This window comes from Molossus molossus, unplaced genomic scaffold (genome assembly GCF_014108415.1).
Source record: "Molossus molossus isolate mMolMol1 unplaced genomic scaffold, mMolMol1.p scaffold_m16_p_14, whole genome shotgun sequence".
Lineage (NCBI taxonomy): Eukaryota > Metazoa > Chordata > Mammalia > Chiroptera > Molossidae > Molossus > Molossus molossus.
Window position 1 is genome coordinate 1,788,392 of NW_023425349.1, and position 15,600 is coordinate 1,803,991.

General features: G+C 65.3%; 2 protein-coding genes across 2 annotated transcripts; one reads left to right on the forward strand and one right to left on the reverse strand.

The window, feature by feature from the left end:
• Window positions 1-400: 400 nt before the first annotated feature.
• MRPS2 (mitochondrial ribosomal protein S2) lies at window positions 401-9,258 on the reverse strand. The gene is given in 7 exon segments (XM_036261672.1): window positions 401-947; window positions 2,254-2,405; window positions 4,994-5,080; window positions 5,082-5,682; window positions 6,891-7,020; window positions 7,689-7,823; window positions 9,225-9,258. Coding segments are annotated over 7 exon segments (1,686 nt in total).
• A 1,342-nt stretch (window positions 9,259-10,600) lies between these two features.
• On the forward strand, window positions 10,601-12,673 carry CUNH9orf116 (chromosome unknown C9orf116 homolog). The gene is made up of 3 exons (XM_036261674.1): window positions 10,601-10,779; window positions 11,751-11,829; window positions 12,482-12,673. Exons 1-3 carry the CDS (start codon window positions 10,601-10,603, stop codon window positions 12,671-12,673), a joined length of 450 nt encoding a protein of 149 aa, XP_036117567.1.
• Window positions 12,674-15,600: the final 2,927 nt, after the last annotated feature.

Here is a 15,600-nt window from a genome sequence, read left to right on the forward strand (position 1 = left end):
GTGCTGCTGCAGGACAGGCCTAGAGGCAGAGCTGCTGATGCGGCCACTGGGGTGTTGGCCCTGACTCTGGTGGTCCTGTGGAGGGCGCCATGGCTGCTGATGGAAACGCCTGCAGCTCTCCCGCTGGCTCTACTCCGGTTGCTGCTTCTGTAGCTGAACCTGGACCTTCGGTTTGTGTGGAGCTGTGCTGGAGCCTCCCACCCCCACCCTGGATCCCACGACGCCAGGGAAGCAGTGAGGAGAAGCTCCAGCTGCCTGCCTCGCAAGGGGCCTTCCAGACAGAGCTCGAGCCACCACGGCTGAGACCAGCCTTTGCTCCTGGCCCGATGCCAGCCTCTGTCTGTCTGGCAGCGACCCCTCCTCATGTGCTCACCTTTGGGCTGCAGGCCCTCCAGCCTGATCAAGAGGAGGTGGGCACGGCACTCCAGCCGAGCCTGGAGAAGGTGGGCACGGCGCTCCAGCCGAGCCAGGGGGAGGTGGGCACGGCGCTCCAGCCGAGCCAGGGGGAGGTGGGCACGGCGCTCCAGCCGAGCCAGGGGGAGGTGGGCACGGCGCTCCAGCCGAGCCAGGGGAGGTGGGCACGGCGCTCCAGCCGAGCCAGGGGGAGGTGGGCACGGCGCTCCAGCCGAGCCTGGGGGAGGTGGGCACGGCGCTCCAGCCGAGCCTGGGGGAGGTGGGCACGGCGCTCCAGCCGAGCCAGGGGGAGGTGGGCACGGCGCTCCAGCCGAGCCAGGGGGAGGTGGGCATGGCGCTCCAGCCGAGCCAGGGGGAGGTGGGCACGGCGCTCCAGCCGAGCCTGGGGGAGGTGGGCACGGCGCTCCAGGTCGGAGCCAGGCATGTTGAGCTGCACGTAGGCCACCAGCTGCTTGAGGCAGGGGAAGTCCGGGGGCTGGCAGAAGTCCTCCGAATACTGGTCCAGCCAGGTGCCCAGGATGGAGGAGATGGCACTGGGGTGGGTGGAGGGGGGGACTACAGAATCAGAGGCCTGGCCTCTTCTTCCACGTGGCCCTCCTGTGGCACCTTTGTGGGGGCTGGACTCAGGGCCTGGTGCCCAGGCAGGGGCTGGCAGTCTCCGGGGAGGGTGCCCTCCATCAACGGTGTGACCACCTCTCCTGCCGCAGGGAAGCCTGACACACCCCTGTCTGTCCCCGGTCCCTCCCACTGGACCGTATGCCCCACGAGGCCAGGGAGGGGCTGGCCTGCTCTGTTCATGGCACAGACTGGCACTCAGTAGGTGCTGCCTAAACATGACTGGGAGGGGGACCGGCCAAGTGTGTCCTGCCAGCCTTCGCGGCACCTCAGCCTCAGCGCGTGCCCACGTGCTGCCCTGTTCTCTGTGACACGCGTGCTGATGTGTGGGAGCCAGGGTCTGACCAGCCCTGCAGCCTCGGCCCCCAAGTGTCCCCACCACGGAGACAGGAGGCCCGCCCAGCAGACCGGAGTCCACTCACTTTCTTGGGGGTCCTGGGGTCTGCCGTCCTCGTGGGAATAGGGGAGGGTGCATCAGTATCTAGAGGAGGCCATGAGGGCGTCACATCGACTGTACCTGCTGTGATATCTGGGGGTACTAGCTACCTGCCCCCCACTGGGACGGGGACCTGCAGGGCAGGGACTTATCTGCCTTTTGCACTGAGCTGTGTTCCGTGCCCAGGAAAGTGCCCGCACACAGGATGGTTTCACATACGTTTGTGGAATGAATGAGCCCCAGCCGGCACCTCACAGATATCTGAGTGGGTCTGGGGCCCCTCAGCCCGCCCCCAGGGGCCCCTGCACTGGCTCCTCATGGAGGGGACCCCCAGATAGAATCTGGGACCTCTATTCAAATGGGAAGACGTTTCACCCCAGGGCACAGGACGGCGAGGCTTGAGGCAGAGAGCTATTCGGGGCAGGAGAGAGAAAAACCAGCCCAGTGCCCGGCCGGGGTGGCGCCGTGGTTGAGCATCGACCCTGCACCAAGAGGTCGCCGGTTCAATTCCCGGTCAGGGCACGTGCCCAGGTGGTGGGCTGGATCCCCAGTGGGGGGCGTGCAGGAGGCAGCCCATCGATGTTCTCTCTCAGCGATGTTTCTCTCTCTCTCCCTCTCCCTTCCTCTCTAAAGTCAATAAAGGAGGAAACAAAAGAGAAAAACCAGCACAGCCCGGGCAGCTCCCCCTGTCCTGACGACCCGGGGGGCTGCGCTCTTGGCACGGTTTTCACGTGGGCAGACTGAGGCCCAGAGAGGTGACGCGGCATTCCCGTCTGCAGGGGGCTCACCTCCTGAACAGCAGGTCCAGGACCTGCTGGGTGGTGGTGAAGGTCCGGTAGGTGCACAGGAAGATGGTGACGTAGGAGAGGTTGCTGCCCGGGAAGGCTGGCACCAGGTGCTCCACCAGCTTCTCCGCGTGCCTGCCTTCACCGTCCGCACCCTGCGGGGCTCGTGCGCTGGCTGGCTGGTGTTTACCCTGGGCCACTTGGTGGAGGAGGGACGGGGAAATGCAGGAAGGGGGGGAGCTGCACCGCCCTTCACCGTCCGCACCCTGCGAGGCTGGTGCATGTGCCCGGCTGGCTGGTGTTTACCCTGGGCCACTTGGTGAAGGAGGGACGGGGAAATGCAGGAAGGGGGGGAGCTGCGCGGCCCTTGAAGCGCCAGGGGCTGTAAGGAAAGATGTGACTTCGGACTTGGCCAGGCTGTGGCGTGATGGCAGGGGTGGAGGGAGGGAGGACCCCAACTCCATAGGTTGGGACTGTGGCCACTCAGGAGGCAAAGCCCTGGGCTGGACCCCAGAGGCCTGGGCAAGAGGCCTTCCCTGGCCCTCTCCAGGCCCGTCGGAGCCCCTGTGGCCACTCTCACCACCGGCTCCCGGGCCCTCCCGGGGGCACGGGCTCCTGCCCTCACCCAGCTACTCCAGGCCTTGCTCTGGTGGCTCTAACTAGTCCCGCAGCGACACTGGCTGGACAGGGCCCGGCCCTGCCAGGGCTCAGAGGTCAGGTCTAACGGGCACGTCAGGCACGAGGGCAGCAGGAGGGGGACTCGGGGGGCCAGCCCCTGCCTCTCCGGAGCGTCGGGCACCCTCACCATCTCCTTTGGCTGCTCTGGGCTCTCCTGGGGTTCATCTCCAGGGTGGTAAACTTGGAGGTTCCGTCCATGGGGTTGAAGCCCACTCTCCTGAGCCCCTCAGGAGCCCCCCCGCCATCACCACCGAGTCAGCTCAGAAGCGGCTGGTGCCTCTGCGCTCGCCGCCCGTGCTCCAGGCTCGTTGAGCCTTGCAGTCCCCTCGCTCGGGCCACCCGTCCGGCCACCCGTCCGGGACTGGAACTGTGGCCGGGCACATGACCGCCACAAACTCCTGTGCCTGTGGTCCCAGGGCACAGGGAGGCAGGGGCCAGGCAGGCCAGCCACAGGGTCCCTGCGGGGCGTGGAGGGGGCCGCTCCAGGCAGGCAGCCAGGGTCTTTTGGCATGGACACCGCCCCAGGGCTGCTCCCTCCACCCCGCCCCTTGGTCAGGACAGCAGAGCTGGGCCAATCCCTCGTCTTCCGTGTCTGAGCTTCTCTGCACGTCCCTGCCTGGAACCCCCTCCCTAAAGGTGCTCCTGAGGGGGCGACCTCTGCCACCTCCGCCTCCCGAGGTCCGGGACTCCTGGGCTCCTGGGCTAGCAGTTTGATTCCGTGTTCTGATGCCAGCGGCCCCTCCGGCGCCGGGCGGCTCTCCCGGAGCTCAGCTCACCGCACGCCAGGCCCACATGTACCTCCCGTCCTCTCGTGTGTCAGTGACGATGCTCACGCGTGGCTTCCCAGCGGCACTCACTTCCCTATGCCTCCCGGACCACACGCCGTTCCCCGCCCCCAACCTGCGAGGTGGATGGACTCTTGGGACTCATCTTCCTGTGCCCATGTCCAGCCACAGGGCCGCCCCGCCCCCACACCCCTCCCAGCAGAGAGGTCGCTGGGGTCAGGTACAGGGCAGCATGGATGCTGGGCCACAGGCTGGCACTCAGCCCAGTGTGGCCGGAGAAGTCCTCCCTGACCTGTGGAGAGGGTGCCCACTCAGGGTGGCCTGGCCTGTGGGTGGGTCATGCGGGCCTCTGAGCCCCAACACTGAAGATGGTGGCTTTGAGAGGCAGTTGGCACCTCTGTAGTCCCGTCCAAACCGCACATCCACACCCCTGCCTCCTCAAAGCCGAGGACCTTGTGCAGGGGCCTTGTGCTCCAGGGCCTGGTGGGGACACGAGCCTCTGCCAGCACGGCCACAGACCACGCTGCCGAGCCACGTTCCCCCGAACCTGAGCTTTCCTTCTGTCGGAATCATGCCGTCTGCTCTGCTGTCCTGCCCCAGCCCACACGGGGTCTTGCGCGGCCTGCCCTACACCCTCGCTACAGAGCAGCCCCGAAAGCAGACAGCAGGGAAGCAGCCCAGCCATGACCACTGTGGTGGAGGATAAAGCCTGACGTGCAAAGCACAGATCTCAAGGTGGAGGTTAGACTCCGGGGACCAGTGTTTCCTGGGCCGGTGGGGCTGCCGGAGCTGCGGGAGGCAGCCGCCCAGACCTGCCACCAGCCTCAGACGGCAAGGCTGGGGACCCGATGGGACCCAGCAAGGACTAGCCAGGGCGGGAGGGCTTCTCAGCCCAGGAGCAGGCTTGGCTGCAGCTTTTTCAAAAATCCTCACCTGAGGATATTTTCCCATTTATCTTCAGACAGAGCAGAAGGGAAGGAGGGAGGGAGACAGAGAGAGCGAGCGATGTGATGGAGACACAACTGATTGCCACCCACACGACTGCAACTGAGGTCCGTGCCCTTGGCCGGAATCGAACCTGGGACTCTGGTCTGCAGGCCGGTGTTCTAACTGCTGAGCCGCACTGGTCAGGGCGTGGCTGTACATTTTATGATGTTTTTTATTGATTTTTTAGAGAGGCAGGGGAGAAACATCGACTAGCTGCCTCCTGCACGCCCCGTCCTGGGGACCAAGCCCACAACCCAGGCATGTGCCCTGACCGGGATCGAACTGGACCTCAATCCATGGGACGAGCTCCATCCACTGAGCCACGCCGGCCGGGCTTGGCTGCTGTTTTTATTTGGAAGAAGAGCGGACACGTCACGTTGAACGACCCACATCCCGCCGAGCCTGGGTCCCCGGGGATGGAGGGTCGGCAGGATCCCGGCCCTGGGCCCCTTCCTGGCTCTGCAGTCGATACAGGGCCTCGACCTGCCTCCGCTTCTCCTTGGCCCGGTTGACGGTGGCCCGGAACAGCGAGCAGAACAGCTGGACGGCCGGGGGTGAGTCGTCGTTGCCGGGCACGGGGTACGTGATGAGGCAGGGGTTGCAGTTGGTGTCCACGACGCCCACCGTGGGGATGTTCATCTTGGCGGCGTCTCTCACGGCCACGTGGGGCTCGAAGACGTTGTTGAGCGTGTGCAGGAAGATGAGAAGGTCCGGCAGGCGGACCCCGGGGCCCAGCAGGAGGGGCGCGTTGGTCAGCAGCCCGCCCTTGAAGTAGCGGGTGTGGGCGTATTCGCCACAGGCCCGGGCCGTGTCCTCGATCAGGTGTGAGAACTGGCGGTTGCGGCCCACGAACAAGATGATGCCCTTGCGGTAGGCCACGTGGGCCGTGAAGTTCAAGGCCAGCTGCAGGTGCTCGGCCGTCTGCTCCAGGTCAATGATGTCCTGGCCCAGGCGGGTCCCGAAGATGTAGGGCTCCATGAACCTGCGCAACCCCCGGCGAGTGAGCAGGGCCCTTCTGGCCCCGAGGGGGCACCCCACCCCCGGGACTGTGGACAGACAGGAGTGATGGCCGGCGGGGCAGACGGGGGTGGCGTGGGGAGTGAGGGGGGCAGGCCACTTCCAAGTGTCAGGCAAGTGGCCTGGCCTTGGAAGCTGCGGCTCGTCCCGTGGGGACCCTAGCACGGCTCGTCCTCCACGAGCTGGGGCGTCTAAACACGTCAACAGGGTGCTCTGCCCACCGCTCATCCCACAGCCGTGCGAGTCGCCGTTACTGTTCTCGAGGCTTTGTGACAGGTCCCTCTGCGGCTGGGCTGAAGGACCAGCAGAGGGGAGGCGCCCCAGGCTGCAGGCCTGAGGGGTGAGGACGGGCCAGCCAGGCCCGTGCAGGGAACCCCGAGGGCACAGAGGGCCAGTGGGCAGGAGGGATGTCTGCCCCCAGCTCTTGCTGTGCCATCTGCACGGGCGGGTCCCTTGGCCTCACCTGCACGTCAGCTCGCTCCCACCTGCTCTTGTCGCATCCGCTCAACAGACTCTGCCCACGGCCCCCACCTCACCTCCCCTCACGCGACTGCTCGGCAGCCTCCACCGCGCGGCCTGTCCTCCTGCCTGCCCGCTCCCGCTGGGACCTCCCTCCTCTCCAGATGCGCCCCGATGTGCCGGCACGCCAGGACCAGGCTGCTCCCTCCCAGCACCCACGTGACATCCACACTGGGGTGGCCAAGGTGTCACCTCTCACGGGACGCAAGCTCCTGATGTTCCCCAGCCTCCCCCTGCTCTGGCCTCCTTCCCCCACCTCCAGCCCCAGCCCCGGGACCCCAACTCTCACCCCCGGTCCCAGCTCTTCCGTCCCCGGGAGTCAGGCCGTGTCACCTTTCTCTGCGTGTCTACCTTCCTCGCTGGCCACCCACCTGCCCCTCCAGCCCCTCTGGTCCTGATCCATGCTCCATGCGGCCAGTTACCACCCCTCCCTGCTCACTGCACCACCCGTCCCGACCAGGCTCTAAGGTAGGGAGTTGGGCTGGGGTTGGGTAGAGCTACAAGCCGGGTCTGAGGACAAACCCCCGCCCCCCTCAGGGCCCAGGGGTCCCATCTGGAGGAGGGGCTGTACACAGACAAACTGACACATGCCAGTACAGAGCGACCCTGCACCCCAGGGCAGGGGGTCCCAAAGCTGGGGGAGCCATCGCCCACCTGTGCCGACAGCCGGCTTTGTGTCCCAGGTGCACCCGGGCATTGAAGAGGCTCCTCACAGAAAACAGCTCCTTGACGTTGAAGAAGTCGGCGTGTTTGAGCGGCTCACTGAGGACCCTGTCCTGGAGGTCTGCGGGGACGGAAGCTGGGTCTCAGCGCCCCAGCCCATAGGGTCCCTCAGGAGACTCGGTGCAGAGGCGGGGCTCCGACCATGGCACCGGTCCTGGGCCCAGCAGGTTTCTGAGGTCCTTCCGGTCCCTCCCGGGGCAAGAAGTGCCCTGCACTACCCCCTGACCCCGCCCGGGCAGGAGGTGCCTGTCTTGACCCTGTTCCTTTATTTTTTTAAATCTTCACCTGGGAATATATATTTTTTCTATTTATCATCAGGTAGAGTGGGAAAAAGGGAGAGAGAGAGAAACATCGAAGCGAGAGACACGACCCAGCTGGGGCTGGGGATTGAATCTGCAACCCAGGTCCATGCCCTCGACTGGAACCGAACCCGGAACTCACGGGTCTGCGGGCCGCCGCTCTAACCGCTGAGCTACGCCGGCCAGAGCTTGGCCCTTTCTCAGCCGGGGGGCGGCCGCTCAGGGCCAGTGGGGGTGACTCGAAGGCCCGTTTGCAGGGCTCAGCACCTAGCCCGTGGGGCTGCTGGGGGACAGGCCACCCCTGCTCCTCCCTCGACTCGGACGTGGCTTCACAACTAAACCAAGGGGGACTCCGGGGGCAGCCGATTTCAACCCAAACTGGGGAGACCTGCGAGCCCGCCCGCCCCGTCTGCCCAGGGGCCTGCATTACCGCCGGGGCCCTCCGGCTGGCTCGCGGCGGGGGCCGTGGCGCTCCCCAGAGTCCTGCAGCTCGGCCCGGCCGGGCCCGGGGTCGCCGCCTCGAGGAGGCGCAGCCCGAGCGGCCTGGGCCAAGCACCTGCGGAGAGAGCGGGGCGCAGTCAGGGCGCGGGGTCCCGGGGAGGCCGGCCTGCGGGCCGGGGGTGGGGGTCCCGGGGAGGCCAGGCTGCGGGCCGGGGGCGGGGGTCCCGGGGAGGCCAGGCTGCGGGCCGGGGGCGGGGGTCCCCGGGAGGTTAGCCTGCGGGCCGGGGGCGGGGAGGGGGTACCGGAGAGGCCAGCCTGCGGGCCGGGGGCGGGGGTCCCCGGGAGGTTAGCCTGCGGGCCGGGGCGGGGAGGGGGTACCGGGGAGCCCAGCCTGCGGGCCGGGGCGGGGGTCCCGGGGAGGCCAGGGATGCGGGCCGGGGGGCGGGGGTCCCGGGGAGGCCAGGCTGCGGGCCGGGGAGGGGTCCCGGGAGGTTAGCCATGCGGCCGGGGGCGGGGAGGGGGTACGGGGAGGCCTCCTGCGGGCCGTGGGGCGGGGGTCCCCGGGAGGTTAGCCTGCGGTCCGGTGGGCTGGGAGTGTCCCCGGGGAAGCCAGGCTGCGGGCCTGGGGGCGGGGAGGGGGTCCGGAGATGCCGGCGCTGCCGGGTGCGGGGGGTCCCGGTGAGGTTAGCCCTGCGGGCCTGGGGCGGCGGGGGGGGCGGGGGGTCCCGGGGAGGCCGGGCCGGGGGCGGGGGTCCCGGGAGGCCAAGCTGCGGGGCGGGGGCGGGGGTCCCGGGGAGGCCAGGCTGCGGGCCGGGGGCGGGGGTCCCCGGGAGGTCAGCCTGCGGGCCGGGGGCGGGCAGGGGGTCCCGGGGAGGCCGGGCCGGGGGCGGGGGTCCCGGGGAGGCCAGGCTGCGGGCCGGGGGCGGGGGTCCCCGGGAGGTTAGCCTGCGGGCCGGGGGCGGGGAGGGGGTACCGGGGAGGCCAGCCTGCGGGCCGGGGGCGGGGGTCCCCGGGAGGTTAGCCTGCGGGCCGGGGGCGGGGAGGGGGTCCCGGGGAGGCCAGGCTGCGGGGCGGGGCGGGGGTCCCGGAGAGGCCGGCCTGCGGGCCGGGGGCGGGGGTCCCGGGGATGCCGGTCTGCGGGGCGGGGGCGGGGGCGGGGGTCCCGGGGAGGCCGGGCCGGGGGCGGGGGTCCCGGGAGGCCAAGCTGCGGGGCGGGGGCGGGGGTCCCGGGGAGGCCAGGCTGCGGGCCGGGGGCGGGGGGTCCCCGGGAGGTCAGCCTGCGGGCCGGGGGCGGGGCCGGGGGTCCCGGGGAGGCCGGGCCGGGGGCGGGGGTCCCGGGGAGGCCAGGCTGCGGGCCGGGGGCGGGGGTCCCCGGGAGGTCAGCCTGCGGGCCGGGGGCGGGGCGGGGGTCCCGGGGAGGCCGGGCCGGGGGCGGGGGTCCCGGGAGGCCGGCGTGCGGGCCGGGGGCGGGGGTCCCGGGGAGGCCAGGCTGCGGGCCGGGGCGCCGGGGCCCGGGCACACTCACCCGCGCTCAGCAGGCGGGGCAGGGCCGGCGCCATGGTGCGGAGGAGGCGGGCGCGGTGCCAGAGCGGCTTCTTCTTCCGCCGCGGCCCGCGCCCCCGCCGCACCGCCGCCTGCAGGCCCGGAGGTGCCACTGCCCGCCCCTCGCCTCGCCCCAGGCCCAGCTCCCGAGGCGTCCATGCCTCCGTCCCGGGGATGCGCGAGGCATTGAGCCCGACGTGTGCTCGCCGCCGCCCGGCACCGCGGACGCGCGAGGACGGAGGTGCGGACCGGGGGGCCCCTCGCCCTCTCGCTCGCCCCTTCCCTGCACAGTGCCTGCCGGCCGAGGGCACCGAGGGAACCCGCAGGGCCGAGGGACTCTCCTCACCTCCGGCCCGTCTGACCCCCTCGCTCTCCAAAATCGTTTTAATTTTTAAACAGTACTTAGTATAGGAGGATTCCATAAAGTTAGGCAAGTCTGGAGTCGAAATGCAGACTCTGGGCGCTGGAGGGCACGAAGTCTCGGGGTCAGGGAGCACCCCCGGCGTGCACGGTGGGGTCAGGGAGCACCCCCGGCGTGCACGGAGGGGTCAGGGAGCACCCCCGGCGTGCACGGTGGGGTCCGGGAGCACCCCCGGCGTGCACGGAGGGGTCAGGGAGCACCCCCGGCGTGCACGGAGGGGTCCGGGAGCACCCCCGGCGTGCACGGAGGGGTCAGGGAGCACCCCCGGCGTGCACGGAGGGGTCCGGGAGCACCCCCGGCGTGCACGGTGGGGTCAGGGAGTACCCCCGGCGTGCACGGTGGGGTCAGGGAGCACCCCCGGCGTGCACGGAGGGGTCAGGGAGCACCCCCGGCGTGCACGGAGGGGTCAGGGAGCACCCCCGGCGTGCACGGAGGGGTCAGGGAGCACCCCCGGCGTGCACGGTGGGGTCAGGGAGCACCCCCGGCGTGCACGGAGGGGTCAGGGAGCACCCCTGGCGTGCACGATGAGAGTCGGGGCCTTGGCGTGCGGAGCGGCCTCGCGTAACTCGAGCTCCGGCAGGTCGCTGATGGAGCCCCGATGCCTGCCTTCCCCCTCATTTGGGACAGTTTCGGGACGGTGACGGCCCGCCCCGCACGCATCCCGGGTACCCTGCACTGCACCCCAAGAAGTGATGCTTTGTTATCCGGGCCTGCGGGGCCCTGGGTACTCGCCCCAAGGGTTCTAGGCCTCGCATTTCAGCGCCCCCGGCCGGCAGCGGGGCGTGGCCCAGGAGGCGCGGGGCCTTTAAGAACCCGACCCAGCCAGTCAGGTGACCAAGCCGTCGCTTAGCAACCGGACGCTGCACGACTCTCGTGGCGCAGGCTGCGGAGAGGCTGTTCCTGGCCTTTCTCCTGGCGCGGCTCCCGTGGATGACCGGATGTCCGAGGAGAACCCCCGAGAGTGCGCGGAGCCCCCGGTGCCCCCGGAGCCCCCGGAGCCCGCGGAGCCCACGGTGCCCCCGGTCCAGGCCCCCCTGGAGAAAACCAGCGACTACTACCGCGTACACGAGGACCTGCCGGTCAGGTTCAACAACCCGGCCTGGTTCCGCGGCTACAGGTGAGGACCACAGGTGGGGTCCACCTGGCAAAGGCAGGAGAGGCTTTCCTTCAGGCAGCCAGGTGCTCCCCTGGGCCTGCGCTCTGCTGGGGCAGCCCTGCATGCACGAGCCCGAGGTCTCCAGCCTGCCCTGGCACCAGGTGAAAGCTGTGGTCAGCTCTTCACCAAAGGGGCTGCGCAAGTGCTGCCCTAAGCTTCAGACACGCAAGTCAGTGGGCCCAGCCGCATTGGGTGATTCCAGCGTAAGCCACAACACCCAGTTCTGTGGCTGGGGTAAGTCTCCACTCCTCGCTCGTCTGGCCACAGGTCCGCTGTCACGCTGTGAGAGTTTAGCGCATTGCAAAACCGTCACCCCTCATCACAGCTGGGCAGGGAGGGCACCTCCCTCGCCCTCCCGCCTCCAGCCCCTCTACAACCCCAGGGAGTCAGATCTGTTATCATCCTCGCCTCCAGCCCCTCTACAACCCCAGGGAGCCAGATCTGTTATCATCCTCGTCTTCCCGGAGAGAGGATCGGGAGGGTGGGCAGATGCCATGGTATGGGGCCGAGCTGGGATGCCTGAACCCACAGCCCACCCCGTCGTACCGCTCTGTTACTCGAGTTGGCGTTAGGGGCTGCAGGCATATTCTCAGGAGGCTTGGAAGTGGAGGGACCCCCCTGACTGGCGGCTCTGGGCCTACCCGCCTACCCAGGAAACGTCCACGTGTGCCAGGGCCGATGGGTGCTGAGGACCAGCCCTTGTGCCCTGGAAATTCTCTGGGGCTTTGGTCTGTCTTGCGAAGGGCAAGGGCAGAGGTGAGCAGAGGAGACCAGGAGGCCGGGGCTGCACTCCCCAGGAGCCCACATTCACAGCTGCATCTCCAAGCCGGGGCATTTCCAACAAGGCTCCGCCAACCAGATCCATTAAGGTTGTGGCTGGGGCAGAATCAGAATAAATGGACGGGAAGTAGAGGGTGTCTCTCACCTGCCAGGACCAAGGAGCCCACCTCAGTGTACAGGACCAGCAACCAAGTGTACGGGAGCCGAGCCCCCACGGTGCACGAGATGCCGGTAAGCCGAACAGGAAGCACTCGGGAGCAGGTGGCGTGTCTCTGGAAGAGACCTCGAGCCTGGATTCCTCAAAAGGGCAACACACCATGGGGGTGGGAAGGGAGGGGCCCAAAACTCCAACTTTGCAGAGTGTGAGGGGTACCCCGGATCCTGTTGGCTCGGGGCCAGGTAGAAATGCACGGATCTAGTGATGAACCGTTTTCAAGGATGAGAAAAAGCGTCCGTAGACTCGCTTACGATGTCCGGAAGGACTGGCCCTGTTCACACACATGCAACCAGGCTTGAGACGGAAGGCAGGCAGTTCTGAGGCGAGCGGATGACAATCTCGGGACTGGCTCAGTAGCAGTTTGTAAACGAGGACCTGGGGGCAGCTTTGGGTGGGACCCCCAAGTCAGGGCTCGAAACCACACCCAGGTGGCCCCGGAACGGACCCTTCCGTCTGGGTCATAGTGGAAGCACCACTGATCATTACCCCGGACGTTAGGCATGGTTTGGGACGGTCTGGGAACCCTCGGCCATCCTGCCGGCCTCGGCTTCTCTGCTTCCTAGGAACAGGGGCATTTTCTTACGGATTCTAATTTTCCTTCCAAAAATACCTAGTGACTTCTTAAGAGTATCCCCACGCATCGCCGTGTTCCCTTTTCGCTTCCAGAAAGCATTCTATGCAAAATCGAATACATTTTCCAGACAACTAGCAGCTACTGGAATGTTCCAGAACAATTCTTTCAACGTCTTCATGGAGAAGAGCATCGTGACGGGCGCCGACAACCACATCACCTCCTACGACCGGCTGAACTTCCACCGCAGCTACAACGTCAGCAGGCCGTCCATCTGCAATGACTGAGGGTGGGCAGCTCCCGCCCCCAGGGTGGCACCTGCAGAATCGCCATCCTTCGTCCTTGATAACTTGTCCAGGGGCGAAGGTGCTGAATTCACGGCTTCCCCTCAAAATAGGGTTCCTTTCTAGCTTAGAAAAACACGCAAACCGGCTGTGATGTCCCCCTTTCTCATCGACCGGCTCGGGTGGAGAGGGTGGTGCTGACGCCTTGACTTTGCATTAAAAAGTTGCCATGTCCCGAGTCCCTGACTCATCTGTGATCAAGGAGCAGGTCGTGGGGCGTCTGGGGACCCACATGTTGTCCTGAATGCGTCCGCCTGTGTCTCAGCCGTGGAGGGAGGGTAGGGGGCCCTCCTGCGGCGCCGCAGAGCCCTTCTGGAAAGTGCCAGGCAGGAGGACCACGCGGGTCCCTGAGCCACAGAGGACAGACTCGGAGTCCCACGGAACATCCAGCCACGGGGAAGGCCGGGCGGGAGGCACAGCACATGAGACAAAGCTGGGAGCGCCGCTTGCCTTTGGGGGGCGGGGCATGTCCACACGGGAGCTGTCGCCTTTGTGTTCAGTAAAAATTTCAAAAGAAAAATAGAAAAAGAAGTGGCAGGGATAATGGTCTTCTCAGGCAGGGGAGATGCCTGGAGTAAGTGGGTTTTTATCTCGGAGTGGTCAGTCCTCAGTCCGTTCACCAGGAGTTAGAGGCCTCTCAACAAGGACACGGCGACTGTCTGTGACAGCGGGGTCTTTCAGAACCGGGCTCCCTGCCCTTGGGAGATCTGCGCATTACCTGTGGAAACTAGACCCAGGAGACCATTGCTGCGTCCCACCCAGGACACCTTGTTTACAGAGACGTTTTCACCCAAAGAGCTTTTACTCTCATATGAATTTGGGAAGAAGTTAAACACCAACTGGTTAGGTCTTTATCGAAACCTTTCCTGATTGACACACCACGTAAACACGTTGGCAACATTCTTCACGTCCAATCTGGAACGGAAACGGTCTCCAGAGAGATCAGGACATCGAATAGGGAAAGGTGGTGCCAGGGTCTGCCCCCTCGGAGCCGGGAAACCAGCGAGCCTCCAGGCGTCCAAATGAACATCAGGCCTGACAACCCTTCGTTAGAAACACCCAGTTACTAAGAACTCTCTGTGCTGAGCCGTGGATGAAATAAAGGAAAAGAATGCCTGTCAACCAAGTCCCTGAACTCACCAGAGAGGACTCCGTCCTCGGCGGCCGGCCGGAGAGCAGGTTGGCGGCCGGAGCTGGGGGTTCAGCCAGCAGCAGAATAGCTGCTGCTTCTCCCTTAGAAGAGGTGGGCACTGAACACAAGGCAGCTTCCCCCGAGCCGCTCCGAGGAGAGACCGCTGAAGCCCGACAAAGCCCCCAGTTCAAGGCGCCGGCTCCAGGGCTCCGGCTGGGTTTCACTGACACCCACGGACTGGGCAGTTACCAGTGGTCCACATGCTAATAAGAAAGTCCAGCAATAAAGCTTCGAGGAGAAAGCGTAGGAAATGTCTTCGTGACCTTGGGTAGGCAAAGGTTCCTCCTGGGGATCGAACCGGCAACCTGGGCCAGTGCCCTGACTAGGAATCAAACCGGGGACCTTTTGGTGCGTGGGACGATGCTCAGCCAACTGAGCCACACCGGCCGGGGCAGCAAAGGTTTCTTAAAGGAAAAGACTGAGGAGTTCATTAAAATTGAGCTATGTTTATTTTCCCGAAAGGTAAAGGACACCAAGCTCGCTGGCGGGCATCACGGCGTGCTGGCATCGTCATTGGGCACTAGCGTGCTTTAATTGGTCGTAGTCAATAACTGACATTTCTGTAACAGTTGCTGATGAATTAAGGTGAAGTTAGACTCTGTGCATTTATTCTAAATAGAACAAATGTCCGGAAAGATGGAAACCAGACATACCTTTGGCACACATGCCCATCTGCCCAAAACTCTGGCTTCCAGTATCCGAGTCCCGGCGCCTGGACCCCACTGAGCCGCAGGTGGCTGTTCGTCCCATCTGTCTGCCTTCTGCGGTTATCAAAGGGCTTTGGCGCTGTCACCTCCTCCGAAACCCACACCTGGGGCAAGTCTTACTCCCGCACCTCCATTTCCAGATGGGAAAATTAGGGCCCAAAGGAGGTGGCCCTGGGCTTAAGCCCGCCTTGGGGATGTGCTGGGAGGGATAAGGTCACCGGCATCTGATCTCCCTTCCTGGCCGCAACATCCTACACATTTGCACAAGTCTGTATAGTGACTTCAGATTTCGTGACCTTTTCCTTTTTGATGTATTTTCTTCAAAAAAATTTTTTTTAATTGATTTTTTAAGAGAGAGAGGTAGAGATAGAAGCATTGACCAGCTGCCTCCTGCACGCCACCTACTGGGGATTGAGCCCACAACCTGGACATGTGCCCTGACCGGGAATCAAACCGGGACCTCTCAGTCCACGGGATGGTGCCCAATCCACTGAGCCATGCTGGCCGGGCCTCTTTAACATCTTTTCACACTGGAACCTTTGTGTACGGAGGGGGCAGGGAGTGAAGACCCCCAGGACTACCTGGATGCTACCAGAACTTGTGGTGTTTGAGTGATCGTGTACAGATGGCCGGATGGGAAGTGAAAATACCTCTTCTGACAGCGTGCTGACTTCATTCACAACCTAAATCCAATCCGAACAATTACAGAAAAGGTGACATTCAGGGTGACAAAACCGTTCGCTGAATATTGGACGAAGCTCACAGCGATCCCTGGAAACCTCTCTTCGTCCACCAGTGGGCATTCCCGGGCCTTGGATTACACTCGGGAAGTCTCGTAACCCTCTTACTAATCACTTGGTAGCTGCTGGGTTTGCTGAAAACCAGTAACTTGTTCTCAAAGCAGGTGTTCGTTTATGTTTCATTCACGTTTTTCTTCAGTAACCTTTTATCTTTCACGTGTAGTCAATTAG

What these genes read in the sequence shown, in the direction of transcription:
- CUNH9orf116 (XM_036261674.1), top strand. Translation starts at nt 10,601, where the DNA reads ATGTCCGAGGAGAACCCCCGAGAGTGCGCGGAGCCCCCGGTGCCCCCG. An exon ending in GCCTGGTTCCGCGGCTACAG is followed by an intron (nt 10,780 to 11,750) that starts GTGAGGACCACA and finishes CTCACCTGCCAG; the next exon opens with GACCAAGGAGCCCACCTCAG. An exon ending in CCACGGTGCACGAGATGCCG is followed by an intron (nt 11,830 to 12,481) that starts GTAAGCCGAACA and finishes TTTCGCTTCCAG; the next exon opens with AAAGCATTCTATGCAAAATC.